The sequence below is a fragment of the Rattus rattus genome, chromosome 2 (genome assembly GCF_011064425.1).
Source record: "Rattus rattus isolate New Zealand chromosome 2, Rrattus_CSIRO_v1, whole genome shotgun sequence".
In the NCBI taxonomy this organism is placed as follows: Eukaryota; Metazoa; Chordata; class Mammalia; order Rodentia; family Muridae; genus Rattus; species Rattus rattus.
Window position 1 is genome coordinate 105728943 of NC_046155.1, and position 17969 is coordinate 105746911.

A 17969-nucleotide genomic window follows, 5' to 3' on the forward strand; every position below is an offset into this window, starting at 1 on the left:
AACAAGAAAGCATCCAGCAGATTGTTATGCCTAATTTTAGTGTTGTCACTAAAAATAGAAAAACATTTTTAAATGAGGTGTCTGAGAGCCGTGAAGTAAAAGAAAAAAGCATATTGATGATTGTATTCTTAGACTGGGTCAAAATATAATGAGAACAGTTTAAAGAAAGAAGGAGTCTGGGAGAGGCTTAGTGGGTGAGAATGCTCTCTGTGGAAGCAAGAGGACCCAGGTTCAGATCTGCTATACTATGCTGGAGCTAGGCATGGCTCTTCATGACTTAATCCCAGAGTTTTGAGAGCTTAATGGCTGGCTGGAATAGCCCCTCATAACGGCAAATTTCAGGTTTAGGAAAAGATCATGTCTCAAAAAATAAGGTGGAGAGTGAAAGTAGAAAGCATCAAACATCGTTGGGCCATTGGAAGTGTGTACTGGCGGCCTGTTGGTGGCCTTACCTGCAGACACATGTGAATATATCAAGCATAGATACCTCCCCAACCCACACATTACAACCCCCAACCCACCTACAGACAGGAGAGCGAGAAGGGTGAAAGGAAAAAGGGATTTAGTTGTGGCATAGTTTAGAAGGAAGATTGTATAGTAAGTTGTAAGCATTGTCATCTCGAATATATGACTACATTTACAGTGTCTGAAGCAGGAGTTCTCAACCTGTGGAGTTCACGACTGGTTTGGGGATTGAATTACCCACTTTCACAAGGGTTGCATATCAGATTTCCTGCATATAAGATATTTACATTAATATTTATAACAGTAGTACAATTACAGTTATAAAGTGGCAATGAAATAATTTTGTGGTTGGGAATCAACAGATCATGAGGTCATATTAAAGGGTTGCAGTATTGGGAAGGTTGTGATTAAAGGAAACACAAGAGAGAAGCACATTAAAACACAAAATTAGATTAGAATTGTGTATAGACTTAAGTGGGACTTACCCTTAGAAGTCTAGTTGGCAGGTGGCAGGAGTGAGACATCTTGTTTTCAGGATGCTTTTGAGTTTATGAGACTCAGAAGGGGCAGGTTTGATTTTAGAGAATAACTTCTTGGAGTGTTTTGATTTTTTTTTCTCTATCTGAGAAGGTGTCAGCACACATTACAAGAGATGAGTAAAATCCAGTTGCTAGCCTTCTCCTGAAAATGCTCCTTTCCTTTGGTCTTGGCTAAGAAGACACTGGGTTAGTCTTACCTCCTGCGTTCACACACAGCCAGAGGAGCCTGACTTCTTGGACTGTGGACATTACTTTCTGAAGGGTTCATGTTGTCTACCCACTTTCTCTAGAGTACAGCTGGAGAAATGGGCCATGGTTGTGAGAATACCCCTTACTTTTCTGGTGAAGACTTCTAATGCCATGCCTTGACTTTCTGTTTCATACAGAGCAAAAGGAGTTTTAAATAGGCTTGAGGCTGCAAGGCTAATTAAATGGCACTGCCGTTTCTGGAGGTATTAACATGGTGGGGGTTGGGGGGGGTTGGGAATGGGCAGGGAAGGAGACTTTGCCAGATCTGGTGGCCCACCAGACACACAGAGAAGGTGGAAACCCAGGGAAGACTGCAGGTTTCTGGCTTGGCAACAGTGCTAGCCTCTCTGAACTGGGGTGAGGAGCACTGAGGGTGTGATCTGTTGGGGTTCATGTAGGTGTCGGCTGGTGGAGCACTGGATCCTACTACTTATCACATTGAAGATGAGTTGGTTTTATCTGTAAAGATTTGTCCATTGATTATAGAGTGGTGGGGAGTTGATACTCCAGAGTCCAGACACAGAATAGGGATGGAGAGGAAGAGGCTGGGCATACAACTGCTATCATCTTTTTCCTGCAGGATGAAAGAAAGATATTAGGAGAAATACATCACATTTAGGTGGGCAGGATAGAGCTCAGTTTCCTGAAACTATTGGCTTGGGAGGAAGGTTGAAAGTCAATAAGGAAAGCTCTTGTCATGAGCATAAGAGCAGGAGAGATAGGCAGTGAGATATAAGATGGTCAGGATCACACCAGCACTAACAGTTGAGATGGGGCCGAAGGGTTTTGATGGAAGTTAACCATTCAACCTAGTAGGTTGATTCCAAAACATAAAAAGCCATGCCTTCCACCTTGTGTGGGCTGCTGAGCTCCCGGGAAGTTCCCAGCAGAGTCCAGGTCCTTATCTATGCTAGGGAAGCTCAGCTCAGTGAGCTGTCCAAGAGATCCTGATAAATATCCAAGTTTGAGATCCCTAAGGTGGGGGAGTCCTCAGTGCAGGGGGAGTGGTAAGGGCTGCCAGAGGCAGTTGGGCAGCTTTTGAAATCCTCTGGGTGAGGTAATGGAGAGCCAGCCCAGGCTGCAGAAGCAGATGAGCTCACCACTGGCCAGTGTCTGGAGAGAAGATGCTGCTTGGCTTTACATGGTAGCGTGGGCACACCTGGTTATTCTGTTCTATCTCCTCAGGTGCCTCTGGTAACACCCGCTTCTCCTTACTTCTCGTCTGGAATCTTCCTGGCTGCATCTTCTCTCTGTGTCGCAATGTTCTGGGGTGTCCCAGGTGCTCTCCTTTGCTCCGCTGTGCCACTTCATAAGCCTTTCATTTGATAGCTTTAAATATCATCTCTCTGTAGATGACTCTCAAACTGCTCTCCAGACTTCTCCATCAACCCAAGACTCAGAGCTCCAGGTGGCCTCTTAGCCCACCTTCCTAGAAATCCAGGTATCCCGATTGGGTACCACTTTGCTATTCCTGTTCTTGCAGGGACTTGGAGTTGGAACCTCATAGTCAAACCCTGCTTCTCTCTCAGGCCTGAGTGCAGTCTGTCAGTAAATTTCACAGGCTTCACCCTGGGCTTTGGTCAGGACATAAGGTATTTCCTACAGCCACTCCTAACCATACTACCTTCTCTTCTTGTTTAGTTCTCCTGTGCTCACAGTGGTTTCCCTCTGTATTTTCTGAGCAAGCCCTCTAGTAAACCCTTTCACTAAGTCCTGTCTTGTCACGGTGTGCTCAGAACCCCTTGATGGGTTCCTGTCTCAGGAATGGGAAGGAAGAATGTGAATTCTTAGGTAGGTCACCTTGTTTGTTTTCTCATCTAATAGATGGGGGAGAGTTTATAACTGCCTTGTGAGGATTAAATGAGATCAAGTTGGATAAATCCTGATCCATGAGCTAACAAGTTCCTGCCCCACAAAGGAAGAGAAAGTATAAAGAAGAATTGCGGCTCACATCAATTAAGCTTTGGTCCTGTGCCAGCCATACCACATAGCTTTCTCTGTGTTTTTTACTTTAGTTTTTTTTTGAAACAGGTCTCATTATGTGGCTTTGACTGTACTGTAACTCTCTATGTAGATCAGAATGGTCTTCAACTCAGAAATCCACTTGCCTCTGCTTCCCATGTGCAAAGATTAAAGGTGGTCACTGCTATGCCCTGCCAAATTTTTATTTTCAGTTCTGAAGCTCAAACCCAGGGCAACTATTAGGTGGTATTTAAGCCCCAGTTGTTTTAAGTGTGTGTGTGTGTGTGTGTGTGTGTGTGTGTGTGTGTGTGTGTCTGACTGTCTGTCTGTGTGTGTGTATGCATGTGTATGTGGAGCCCAGATGACAGTCTTGGGTGTTGTCACCTCAGGTTCCATCCGTCTTAAGTTGATACAGGATCTCTCATTGGTCTGGAGCTCATTCATTAGGCTAAGCTGGCTGGACAGAGAGTCCCAGGGGTCTTCCTGTCTCTGTCACCTCAGTGCTGTGGTTACAGGCATGCACCACTCTTGGTTTCTTTCTTCACATGGATTTGAGGAATCGGAACTCAGGTGTCTCATGTTTGTATGACAACCGCTTTCTGACTGAGTCATCTTCCCAACCTCCTAATTGTTAAAATTTGTATCACTACCATATAGTCACAATAGGCACTGAAAGTCTTGTAATATTTTTCATTTTCATGTCTAAAACTCTAAAACATAGCATGTTTCGTTACCTCTCTCATTTATTTACTTGTTTATCATTTTCTTGTGATTTATGGGTTCTATAGAAACCCGAAGCAGGATGGTTCTACTGTACTTCCTGCTCTACCCTGTGACCCCCACCAGCGCTTTTCCATCCACCCATGTCACCAGTACAGTCTTGGGGATAGGGAGACCAGCATGAGGGGTTCACCACAGGGACTGTGGTTTCTCTGACTTCTTTTGTTTCTGTGGTATTTCTTTGTTATTTGCTTGTTTCTATACATTTCTTATCATTGAATTAAGTAAATTCGTCTCCAATTATATAAACCTCCTACAGTGTTCAGATGCCTCTGGTGTTCTGAGCTTCATGTGACTGCGGAAATCTCTCCCAGAGCTTAGGGCTGTCTTTTTCCATGCTTGGTACATAGCTGGTACTCTGGCATTTCCTCTGTGAGTCCTATTACATTCTGAGCCCTCGTGGATTATGTTTTCCAGAGTAAACGCTTGTGTTGTTTTAGTGGGCAGCTAGATGAGATGTTTGGGTTCCGTTGCCTGTATTTACTCGAGGTCTGCTTTGTTTACTCTGCCCTTAACAGTAAGAGTCATTTTATATGGATTTGAAGACGACACAGTGGAGCCTTGGAGAAGTTAAATAAGTTGTATAATGACCCACAGCCACAATTCAGCAGAGCCTAGGTTTCTCTCAGTGTCTTTCTCTTTCTATTTCTCTGTCTTGTGTGTGTGTGTGTGTGTGTGTGTGTGTGTGTGTGTGTGTGCAAGGTACCTATATACCTGTGAATGCACCTTGAAACCAGAGATATTTAAGTAGTCACTTTCTATTTAAATTGTATATATTATATATATATAATATGTAAGTCTATTAACTTATATATTGCATATATATAAATTAAATATATATTAATTTTAAGTAGAGTCACTCACTATGTAGCATTGACTGAACTGGGACATACTATGTAGACCAGGCTGGCCTTGAACTTATGAGATCCATCTTCCTCTGCCTCCTGATGGCTGAAATTAAAAAGTGTTTACTGCTACAACCTGTCTTCCACTAATTTTAGAGAGGCTCTCACTTGGAGTTCACTGATTGGCTAGACTGGTTGGCTAGTGAGTCCCCTGGATCCTATTGTTTTCCTCATCCATCTCTGGGATTACAAGCCTGAATTGCTGAACCCAGGTTTTCTGGTGGGCACTGAGGATCAGGACTCAGGTCCTCATCCTTGTGCAGCAAGCACTTTACCATCTTGCCCGCCTCAGGTTTCAGGTGTTAACTGACGTGTGTAGCTAGCTGCACAGCCTGTTTGCAGGTCTTTACAATATGGTTGAGGATTTAGGTGCTGGCAGGGATTTCCTTCCATCTCCTTCTTTTCCTCATCCACACTTGAACAGCTCCTTCTTCCTTTCCCAAAGAGATATCTCTTTTAGCCTTTATAGATGCTGTCTCCCAAGCTCAGAGAGAGCAGAATGCATTTCTTAAAATAGCCATTTACAAACAGTGTGGTTTATGGGAGGCCTGTGTATTACAGGAAGATTTCAATTTCTTGTGATATAATAGAACTCCTTTATCATTTATTGGCAATGTGAGGAGAGACTGTGTATACGATGAAGCAATGCATCATGGAAGTGGTATGGCCCTTAGGTAAGGACTTGTGTAGATCTTGCCTACCCTGAATGGATGCTGGGTTCAACTGTTACTCAGGCTGGAAGAGCAGAGTTCCAGCGAACTCTAGCCCATTTCCCATTTTTGTTTTGTACCCCGTTCAGTCTCAAGGTCATCCAGGGAGATCATGTTGTCCTTATCACATGTTGTTTTTCCAGAACATAACTGTTCTTTCCTCATTGGCTGTTTTCATAGATACAAGAGTCATTTTCTTCTCATCTGGTCTTGTCTTAGCAGGACCTGCAGGCTTAGCCATCCTCACAGAGATGTCATTCATAAAGACCTATGAGTGCAGGGAAAGGCAAATGATACATGGACCATGCCCTTTCTTGAAGAGAACACCCTGCCTTATCTTTCTGATCAAGGATACACCTATTTCTTAGTGTTAGACACATGCTACTCATCTGGGCCAAGTTGGGTGGGGGGGCATGTTAAGTTTGAGATGATATGATTTAACTGTGCCCATTATAACTAAGGCCACTGTTTTGGGTATGTTGGAAGCAGTGCCCTTCTGTTCTGTTTCTCCTTCCTTAGCTAGAGTCCCCATACCACATCCTTTATTGATTCCCAATGTCTGTTATATCTAGTTATGTTGCTGTTTTAGAATGAGTAAGCCACTCTACCAAATTATAAAAAACAAACAAACAAATATCTTCCCCATTGTTAGGGAAAGTTACTTGTTCCATTTCTCACTATCTGCTTACAGGCTACTCAACTTCCTCTTTGGCCTTGCATTCTGGCCTTTCCTGGCCTCTGTCAGTTGATGTCTCATTTGGAAGCACTGCCTTATTTCTTCTCTCTCATTCTCTCAGCACATTACTTCTGGAGCTTTTTATACAGTATCTACACATCTCCAGTGAACCTCACTGTTGAGGGAAATGTTACCTCTTGTTTTCTAATAGTTTCTTCCTAGTCTTAAACATTCCATCTTGCAGGAAGCTCCTGAAGTTAGGAAGATAAATAAATCAAAATAGCTTCAGGAAGTCCCTGAAACTGACCAGATTTTCCAGGGCCCTCCTGGAAAGTAGAGCCAAGCTGCAAAGAAGACCCTCAGGGAAACCTAGCTGCCAATAAGACTCTCAGACTAGCTGAGATGCCAAGAAGACTCAGAGAGGAGAAAAGCTATAAAGAAAACTCAGAGACCTGACCAATTGCCTAGAAGATGCAGAAATTAGCTGAACTGCCTGGAGGAGGTTTATACCAGAGTCCTTTGGAAAGAACACTCTGAGCTATTGAGCTGCCTGCAGGCTGAGCACTGTGCTCCAGGTTCCCCAGCTTTTGTGACTTGTTGCCAGTGCTGTGATGGGCCTGGGTGATGCAACTGTCCTTTAAGCCATTTCTGCTTCTGAAATAACTCCAATGAAAGTTATTGTCTCATCAAGTTGGACTTTGGTGGTATCTATAGTTTGGTCTCTTGTGAGTTGATAAATTAGGGGTAAGTAGATTGTGTGTGTGTGTGTGTGGGGTTATCTCCCCAGGAAAAGTTTTGTCACACAATGTAATTAGCAGCTGGACAGTGTCCCAACAGAACCAAAGGTGAGTTGGGGAGGAGTGAGCGCACAGTTCTGGTTTTGGGAAACAGCCTGCAACTGAAGCTGAGAAGCCTGAGGGGGGGGGGGGGACATCTATGGAGCTGTCCTTTCTGTATGTTGTGTGTTAGTGTGCAGTGTGCTGTGACAGCAGTTGCATGGTTCCTGCTTATGGCAGTGAGACGTGCAACTAAGGCTGAGTCATCCGGATTAGGAGTGTCTGGGAGGGATCCCAAGGATGGCAGTCTTCATTTGTGTAGTATGGGTTGGCATGCCTACTTGATGAGTGGGGTCTTCCATATGAATATGGAGGTGCCCTGAAAATAGCTAGAGGTTAGAGGAAATCTTTTAGTCCTTGAGGTTAGTGCATAGGGGTCAAGAGTGTTGGCAAGCAGAGGCAGAGTTACTTGGTCTCTGTGGTTTGTAGTTAATAAGGTATCTGAGGCCGAGATGGAAGGCAAAAATCAGGAAGTTGTTTGTATAAAGGAACAATTTCAAAAAGAAAGGGAGATGAGCTAGCATCTTCTGTGTTAGTCTATGATTTGGCAAGTAAATTGCATAAACTAGAAGACAAGATGGGGTTGACTTGCCACTTCTTAAGGCTTGAGGATTGGAAGGAAAAGAGTAGAAGTTAGATCCATGCTCAAAAGTCCTTCCTGGGGTCCAACAACTTGAAATCCATGGAAAGATTGAGAGAGTGAGGAAGAAGAGACCATGGTAAAAGAAGTAGAAGATACTCCGGGAGTCTGGCCTTTAGCAGGAAAAGAGGGGAATTCTGTAATCCAACATAAAAATGGAGGCCTTAACAATGGTCAGATACAAACTAGGGTGATCCGGAAATACTCAGCACTTGGAACTGCTGGAATCTGGGGAAATTTTTAAACAAGCAATGGAAGAGTCTGCCATTGAGACTGTGGAACATGGGAGTGGATGGGATCAGTCAACTGCTGTGGAGGCAGAAAAACCGAGTCATGTAATTATCATCCTCCTTAAGGCAAAGGCTGCATACATAACCTGAGAGTGTATGAGGGAAATCATCCCCGGTTGGACTGGCTTATCAAAGCTGTTAGGACCACTTGGTTATCACCATCTCAGGTCCCCATAAATGTTAGGAACTGAGGACCATGAAAGGGCAGATGCTATTGAGGGAACTAGGAATAAGAGAAGCTGTGTTTGAACCCAGTTCAAATTTAGTCTGTCAGATAGAACTATGTTTACAGAGTTAAAGAGCCTTGAGGCTGGTATGGAGTTCTAGTGGCTTTGGTGAGCTCTTTGGTGGGACAAGATCTTACAAAGTAGGAAAGGCTTTGGCAGGTCTCAGTGACTTAGACCAGCATATAAAGACTGTCCATGATGTAAAAGAATAATCTAGAGGAGATAAGCAAAAGGTAACATAGGGGAAGAGGTCTGTTTGGGTTCTTCAAAGACAAATTCTGGCAAAATCTAGCTGGAGTTCCTAAGGGGGAAAATGGATAGAAAGCAAAACTGTGTGCTAAGGAGCTTCTTGAAGGCTTTAAAGCCTGGGGAACAGTTAACAGAACACATACACATAGAACAATACAAGTGAAGCAGATTAGCCTACCCCAGGGGTGGGTAATTATACCCCAGACTACGGAGGGTACATTGCCCTCCAAGGAAGGTTATGGTAGAGGTGAAGATGGTTTGTCTACTTGGCAACTTCCTTACCAGCTAGGTGTGGCAAATGGGGAGGTAACTGCTTTAGTGCCAACTCAAGGTGCCAGCAGGTACAGCAGGGAGAATAAGACCATGGGTCCCTTTGACCCTGGGTGGTAGACTGGAGCTAATTAAGTCAGGCCCACTGAGTTTATTGGGTATAGAGAAATGTAGGGAGGCTTCATGGAAAAGCTCCAGGATATGAAAACATAATGGCTCAGAGAATGGCTGAGGATTACAGGAGCTAAAAGTTAGCACATCCTGTCCATGCTTTGTGCTCACCCTTGATCTACGGAGGATCAGCTGATACAAATGGATGGAACTTTTCTGTACTGTGTTAGACCTTGCTTATGCTTGTGAACCTCTGGGATCACCTAATACTTGCTGAGAACAGGTAACAGCAGACTTTGAGCATTTCAGCAAGGTCATCTTTGTTAGGTGTGGTTCAGAAGTTACCTTGCCCTGCCCATCTTCTGGAAAAAGTTTTGTTATATAGACATACTAGCCTTGAAGATTTGGAAAGCCCTTGAAAAGACAACCAAAGTCCTTCCACCTTTCTTACATCCTACCTGGGCTGGGTTAATTAAAAGGAAAAATGGGTTTTAAAAACAATGGCTAAAGAGTTAAAATCCAAAAGGCACCCTACATGGGTGGAAAAGGACACTCCCAGAGGCCATAGGATTCCTGAATCAAAACCCCAGTGCTCGATTGTAGGCTACTTTCCTATGGGTTGTTGGTCAGGAAAGCCCCTGAGGCCCCACAAATCATAAAAGCTAATACTGCTGCTGGTGGTGGTTTGTCAGAACAAAACAGTAAGATCCTATTGCTGAAGACACCACATGTGCATGCTTTGACTACATGGAGAAATTAAGCTGGGCATGAACTAGAAACTCACACCCTTCTGGCTGGCTTTTGCATTGTTAGAGGAGGCTTTGCAGGCTGCTGGTAGAGAGCTGTCACCAACATTCCTGCTTGCCCAAGGACCCTGAGTGTTAAAACACCAACATGCTAGCCAGGATGTGCCTGTTTATGCAGCAGTGGCTTGGCTGTTATAACAACCAACTCCTTCCAGTTGGATTTAAGGTCTTTTCCACAAGAGGGAGTTCAAGCCTAGTACTGTAAGCTAAAACAAAACCTGCAGGTGGGAGGTTATAGGTCAGATTAGGAAAACAATTTATATGGCTTTTCTAGATGGATGTGATGTTGCCTGCCACTGTTGCTATTAGGCTCAGCTCATAACTACTGGTAAAGCTGAGAACAGTGGTTGCTACTGGGACATGATGGCCTATTTCTTAGCCATAGGTGGACCTCCTCTAAGGCTTAGGGACTATTGTGGAAGAGGAATCAAAAGGAATATAAGAGCTAAAGGAAAGGATGGAGTGTTATGTAACAGTTTCCTCTGAGATTAAAAACATTCCATCCTGCAAGAACCTCCTTAAGCAGGAAGGCAAACAACTCAAAACAGCTTCAGGAAGTTCCTGAAATTGATCAGATTCACCAGGTTCTTGCCTGCCAGAGTAAGCAGAGCCTAGCTGCAAGGAAGACTCTGAGACAAGTTGAGCTATAAAGAAGACTGAAACCAGATCAGCTACTTAGAAGCAGAAACAAGTCAAGCTGGCTGGCAGAGGTTTATACCAGAGTCACTTAGAAAGGATACTCTCCAATCTGTTGTTCTGCCTGCAAGTTCTGCAGTGTGCTCCAGTTTCCCAGCTTTTGTGAACTGCTGCCCATGCTGGGATGGGCCTTGGTGATGTAACTGTCTTTGAGTCATTTCTGCTCCTGAAGTAACCCCTCACCCACACTCCTGTAAGTAACCACAGTAAAACTCATTGATCCACCAGGTTGAACTTTGGCGATATCTGCATTTTATTCTGTCATGGGTTCCCTATCTAGCATGAGTAGATGTGCGTGCATGCGTGCATGCGTGCATGTGTATGTGTTACACCTCCCCAGGAAAAGTTTTGTCACACAGCACCACCCTTTGGGGAGGAACAGAGCAGACAAGGAAGACACAGGGCTTCTCATTGCCTGTTGTGAGGTAACACACTTGCCTCTGATGCTGTCTGATGAATGATGTATGTGATCATTTTCCCTTGTTCCTAGAACAATGCTCCCAAAACTCTTGAGGATGACTCTTAGATGTATTGCTAAGGCTAGAGGAATGTATAGACTAGCTTTTGTTATTTATAATAAATCTTTTCCAGTCATATTTAAATTTATGCTCATGGTGTGACTCCCAGAGAATGAAGGCTAGAGACCAAGGAACCAACTAGGAGAGACTGAAGGGTTAAAATAACTTTAAATGTATGTGTATAGATGGTATATTTTTTATGCATATGTGTGTGTGCCTGAGTGCATATGTATTCAGTAGCCTGCCAAGCACAGAAGAGGCATTGATGACCTGGAACCCATGTTTCTGAAAGGGCAATAAGTGCTCGTAACTACTGAGCCATCTCTCCAGCCCCAAGGGTGAGAATACTTAACCCCACACTTAACCCTTTGTGCAATATTAAGTTTTGTGAGCCAATCTAGCATATTATCAAACATAGGGAAAGGGTGGTGGACTCCTTATTTTGTAGCTAGTCAGCGCAAAGGCCAAGCATCTGGGGTGGGGACAGATTGTGGGACTGAGCCTTCAATTTGTATTCTAAGACGACCTCCTGGTATGTAGTATTAAGATTAAGTTGAAACAGAACCCCTTGCAGTTCATAGAAAATTAACAAATTTGCATAGGAAAACCATATACATTAATGTCATGAGTACAAGAGAAGTAGCTTTCCTCCCCCCCACCCCGAGATTCTTGAGGCAAAGTTGCCCTGTTTTGTATTCTTTGCTAACACGATCTTTATCTTGGGGGGGGGGGGGGGATGGCTGTTAACAGTCAGAAAGGAAATGGCTAGCCTGATTTAGTAAGATTCTCTGTGTTCACACAGTGGGGAGGAGGCTTCTGTGGCACATTGACTCTTATACACCTGACACCATGATGTCTCACAGTTGCTCTGTGACAGCTGGCAGGAACCCATCATTACTCACGTGTCCTCCAATCCAGCAGGTCTAGAAGTGAGCTCATCAGCTCTGCCCAGAGCTTCCCCGTGTCACTGCTGCAGCTCCTGGGCTATGGCGAGGATGCACCTTTGACTCATGCTCCTTCTGTGGGTGTCCAGGCAGGGTCTACCTGCTTGCTATTTGTCAACTACCAGCTCATCACTGGGCATACATTCTAGGTTGGTCTTCTAAAGCTTCTCTGTTGTGGGGTATATGCCATGAGCTCTTGGGAGTTGCCTCACAGCAAGCTGACCCCATCAGATTACACCCTGGTCAGAGGTCTCAGCCTTGGCCAACTTCAACTCTGTGGAGCCTATCTTCCTGCTGATATATGAACTCTTTCCTTAGAAGCCTACACTCCATTTCCATCTAAGATCGTTTGTTATGTTATACGCTGGTATCCAGAGCCATGAAGTAGTGATTGCCAGGCTCCTTATTAAATTGCCCAGACCCCACTTATGGGAGTCTGTGGAAGGCTTTGACTCGGAGAGTAGCTGGTTGCTCCTGTATAATCTCATCAACTATTTTGTCCTTAGCCAACTGGTGTCCTGTCCTTACATGCCTCCCTGCCTCATGCACCGCCCCCTCTGCCTGGAGGAACATTCTCCTCCTTACCTTCCGAGAATGCTCCCATTCATCTGTCAAGCCGCAGTGATGCTGCCTACCCACCTCTATCTGTGCACCTCACAGTATGCCATAAGTATTCGCTCATAGTTTTGCCTCTTCCAATGGACTATGTGGCCCATGGGAGTGGTTATCAATACCTCCCCAGTGCCAAGTATGGCAGAGTTCAGGGGATGAGGGCAAGTTCAGGGGATGATGGCTACCTGGATTCACTATTTTTCCACAAGTATTTCTTTACAAATATGGGTCACGTAAATGAGGACCCTGCAAGGCACAGAGATAGCAGGGGTATTAAGGGTTAACAGAGCCCCTTGTTTCATTGGAAAAGTGGCAGGATAGGAAGTGAACACATAGATAAAATAAAATCCTTAGGAATTGTATCTGTACTTTACATATATACATCACACTCATACACACACACACACACACACACACACACACACACACACACACACACACACACACTTTACAATGACCAGAGAAGGCCCCTCTGGGAAGGTTCTTTGAAGCTGAGACCTAAGATTGAGAGTAAAGCTATGGAGCAAACTTAGCAGTTTAGAGGTTGACAGGTGGAATTCACAGAGGAGGACATGGTCTAAGAGTGTTTGGGGGGACTGGTTGCCCCCAAACCAGTGCCGAGCTGACCTGGCAGGCTTGTTACCAAAGGCCATGGGAAAGAATACAATTATTTTTCTGTTTAGGAGCAGTGAGATGGTTTTAGAGGGAAGGATTTCTTTTTTTTTTTTTTTTTTTTAATTTCTATTAATGTGAGTATTTACATTTCGATTGTTATTCCCTTCCTGGTTTCTGGGCAAACATTCCCCTAACCCCTACCCCTCCCTTTCTAGATTGGCTTCCCCTCCCCATCCTCCCCCCATTACCACCCTCCTCCCAACAATCACGTTCACTGGGGGTTCAGTCTTGGCAGGACCAAGGGCTTCCCCTTCCACTGGTGCCCTTACTAGGCTATTCATTGCTACCTATGAGGTTGGAACCCAGGGTCAGTCCATGTATAGTCTTTGGGTAGTGGCTTAGTCCCTGGAAGCTCTGGTTGGTGGCATTGTTGTTCATATGGGGTCTAGAGCCTAGAGGGAAGGATTTCAAACTTGAGGTTCTCTGTGGGTGAACAAGGCCTGATTCTGCTACCTCCTCTTTCCCTGCTACCTGTCTATCCTGACCCAAGCTTGCTTCTGTCTTAGACTTCAGTGATATCACATTCTGGGGACAGCCTAGACCACTTTCCTGTTTCATGGGGATTATGGCCCTTGTTACCGAATCTATGGCCCCTACTAGGACCTTGAAGTACTAGTTAGGTCCCATGCTCCCTGCTGTGAGTGACTTCTTGCTGTGCAGTGGTTCTTGACTCAAGACAGATCCCCCTCCCTACCTAGCCCATAGCTAAATGCCCTTGCGCCTGAGCCTTCCTTGGCCCCTTGGTGTCATGGAATATCGTTTTTCCTTCATGTGGAGAATGACCTTACTTTGTCATCTTCTCCTGCAAGGAAACCAGCCTCTGAGTGTAGCTGGCTTCTTCCTCCATGGCCCCCAGCAGTTTAGCTTCAGATCTTGTCCTGTGAACTGGTCTGGCAAAGATATGTCTAGAGGTATTTCCCGACTTTAAAGGAAAAACAGCAAAACCAGACCTTACTGTATGCAAGGAGTACTCAGTGTGACTTCACTCACCTTCTCGTCCTGACACCAATCATGTGGGTTAGATGCTCTTGTCCTCAGTTTGCAGTTGAGGAAACTCTTAAGTCTCAGTGATCACATAGTAAATAAATAGTAAATGGTACATCTGGGGCTTGGACAAAGCCTAGTTCTCTGTGGTCTTAAATTCCTTAACTCTTCTATCTCCTGTGTTGTGCCTAATTTCCTCCAGGGGTTTCGAATCTCAGGGGGAGCAAGCAGAGCCCTTCAGAACCATCTGCTTCATGCTCTGGCGTGGGAACCGTGCCTGGGTCATTTCAAGTACTGATGCACATTAGGTACATGCGTAGGCTTTGCTGAATGAGCAAACAAACAATGACTCTGCTCCCAGCTTACAGACATGAGCTCAGTATCTTCTTAGGATGACAAATGCTGTTGTAAGACCTCCTCTTACCTGTAAGATCCAGGGAGGTGAGAAGCAGGACACATGAGAGGAGGCAACAAGAAGGCAGCTTAGCCTTAGTGCCTGTCTAAGAGGCAGAATTATCCAGAGATAGTAGTAGTTGTCATGGATGGGGAGGATGGGAATAAGGGAAGTCTGTCATCCTTAGTCATGGGCCCTAAGAAAAGAGATTGAACATTTGAAGTGGCTGGACTGTACAGCCTAGGAGATATTCTTGAGTTGGAGAGCCTGGGATTTAGCCTAGATTGCTGTTTGATAAGCAGGTAGGATAGTGTCAGTGTTTTGGGGTCAGCATTCTCTCTGTCTTTGTAAACGTGACATTCCTGGGTAGGGTAAAGAAAGGAAAGTCACAGTGACAGCATTTCATTCAGGACCACACACATCCAAGGGAAGACTGTATGTAGGTAAGAGGCACATATGGTACAAAACAGTAGGGCTTTCCCCAGTGGTTGTTAGAGCTTCTGGGGCTGTGACTGTCAGCACAGAGAGCTGTAACAACTCTTGCTGCCATAGGAGGTTCTGGGTAAACTGGTAGCTCTTTGTTATAACAAACTTGAATGCTTAAGATTCATGGCGAAAGAGTACTCTTACCAGGAGGGTGAGGCTATGGAGAAAATGGAAACTAAATACCTCTAGGATTTTTCTCCTTCCCCACCCCCATTACCATTATTATTTTGTATGTATGCCACAGCATATGTGTGGAGGTCAGAGGAAAACTTTTGGCTCCATTCTCTCCTTCCACCTCTACATGGTCCTGGGGATTGAACTAAGGTTATTGGGTTTGTGTAGCAATCTCTTTCCCTGCTAAGCTAACTTGCTGGCCCTGGCCTGGAATTAAAAACAAGCAACAAAGATTTTATTTATTTTTATTTTATGTGTGTGGGTGTTTTGCTTGCACGTATGTCTGTGCGCTCCATGCGTGCTGGGCCTGCAGAGAAGTTACAGATAGTTTTAAGCTGCCATGTTGGTGCTGGGAACCAAACCCAGGTCCTGTGGAAGAGCAGGCAGTGCTTTTAACTGCTGAGCTATCTCGATGGCCCTGGCCTGGACGCCTAATGAAGGTATGTTGTATGTGCAGTGAAATAGTGTTCCAGCTTAAGCATCTGTGGGAAAAGTAGCTGTCTCATTCACTGCACTTAGCACCAAAACAAATGACCGGACCTTTAAAGTCGCTATACCGACTACCATTGTTGTAATCATGGTGTCGTGAGGTCTTTGTGTCCAGACTCAGCAGACAGAACACGTGAAATGTACTCAATTCTTCGTTTATCAATTATACCTCAGAAAAACTACTTTTTTTTTTTTTAAACACTGGGAAATATATATTGGGGGATCTAAAGCACTTTCGTGGTCTTGTATGTATAACACCTAACTTCTGCAATTTCTCCTTTGTTCTGTATTTGAATTTTCAGTAGCAGCAGGAGGAGACTAAGCAGATAAAAGGCGCCATGACTTCTGACGCGAGTCATATGCTGGAAGCTGCCTTGGAGCAGATGGATGGGATCATCGCAGGTGAGCTGAGTCCCTAGGACTAATGTCCTATCCCTGCCCACGTCTCTGAACCCATTTTCTTTTGTTGGCATAGAGAAAGCACTCTGTTAGACTAACATTTAAGTAGTTTAACATACATGCCCCCTTCTCTCTTTCTTATGGAACTCTCTTCACTGGTATGATAATTTGACCCAGGTGGGCATACCAGTGCCTGAGTAGAGCTCTGTAGAGAGTTTGGATTCTGGCTTTGTGGCAGTTTGGGTGCAATGAGATTGATTCTGTTGTAAAATTTTCAGAGCGCATCGTGGCTTATTACTGTGGAACTGAAGCTTGAAATTGAGCCGACTCTTCCCTAATCAGCGTCTGCTCATTTCCCTAGCTGTCATCCACTGTGTGGAGGACATGGCAGGCAGTTTTGGTTCAGACCATGATTACAGCATTCTTTTCCTATCGTTTTTAAAATTCACCCCAAGTGTTTGCTTTTAATGTTTGCATTAGTCAGTGGGGACTTTCTTTAGAAAGGCTACAATATAATTGTGGACACTTGAGGAAGACTACCCGTGTGCTATCTGGCTGATTGACTGATTGATGAGGAAGCTAGTCTTGTAACAGGCTGTTATTTCAAGTCTTACGAGAGGGCCCCAGGTTTTCTTTCTGTCCTTACCAGACACATTCCAGTGCTCCTCTCTGCAGACAGAGAATGCTGCCTCTGCCCTCTGCTCCCCACTGTGTGGGCTAGATAGTCACCGGAAGAGACGGAGCAAGGTTGAGTGGGGCTTGACTGTGGGAAGTGCGCACTGCATCTGATACCTCTTCTTTCCTGCCGCTTGCTTCTTCCTATTGCAGAAATACATCTGAGTCACCAAGGGCCCTGGGAGTTGGAGCCTAGGGTGAGGGAGGCTGTATCCTGAGCTTCCTCATGTTACAGGCTCCACTGGAACTCACCCGAGCTGTCATCTGGCAGGCTCTCGGTTTCTCCATCAGCAGAGGTGTTCTTGAGAGGCGATGAGCAATGCCCCGTTTTCCCAAGTCTCCACGGTTTGGGATGTCTTGTTCTAACTTAGGTTCTATGATAACTTACTGAGAAGACACCATCCTGAGAGTGGGTTTCCAAGCACTGCACTTAAAAATCCTGATCTAGAAGTTCTCACCTGTACTGAGAGAAAAGCCACAGGGTTGGACTGAGGCTGACAGGTCAGTCCATTTGAGCCCTGGCCCGAGAACTGATTCTCTGACAGGATTCATGGAGGATGAATGAGATGATTACTATTTCTCTGCTGTGTTGCTTCTGTTTCTTTGTCCAAAATTCTTGACTGCAATTATTATGTAGGTCTATTTTTGAGGTTTCGGTTTGGTTCTTTTACCAGTGTTATAGCATGTTAATTACTGTAGCTCTATAGTAAGCCTGAAAGTCAGATCTTGTCTTAGTATGGAACTTGGTTAATTACCACCGTGTTTGTTGGCCAGCTTGAGTGTTGAGCTCTGGCTCCTTTCCCAACCTCCTGTCGATCTCCCCTTCAAAATAAGTTTGCCAAACACAGAAGAAAACTTGTCGGGATTGTGGCTGGAATTCTGATGAATCATCAGAGGTGTAGCTAAAGAGTGGAGCACTTGTCGAGCATTATAAGGCCCTGCATTAATCTCCATCCTTGCTCAAAAGAACAAGAACTGATACCTTGATGGTATGTCTAGGCTGTTTCCTAAAGGAGGTAGCCTTGTGCAGACAGACCACAGTTCAATCCCAGAACCATGGTAAAATAGCCAAGCATGGTGGTTCTTGTTTATTAACTCCAGCATTAGAGAAGCAGAGATAGGAGGATCCCTAGGGCTTACTAGCAGGCATTCTAGTCTAATCAGTGACTTCCAGGCCAAAACATCAGGGAAACAGCATCAAAGGAACA

At 44.7% G+C, this 17969-nt stretch overlaps 1 protein-coding gene across 1 annotated transcript in view; it reads left to right on the plus strand.

Annotated features, from left to right (window-relative positions):
• The window catches only part of Ppfibp2 (PPFIA binding protein 2), a 149196-nt gene that overhangs the window by 25223 nt on the left and 106004 nt on the right, over window positions 1–17969 (plus strand). Inside the window, exon 2 of the mRNA XM_032893203.1 lies at window positions 15990–16089. Coding sequence (XP_032749094.1) covers window positions 16026–16089 — 64 coding nt within the window. The 5' untranslated portion in view covers window positions 15990–16025. The remainder of the gene's footprint in view (window positions 1–15989; window positions 16090–17969) is intronic.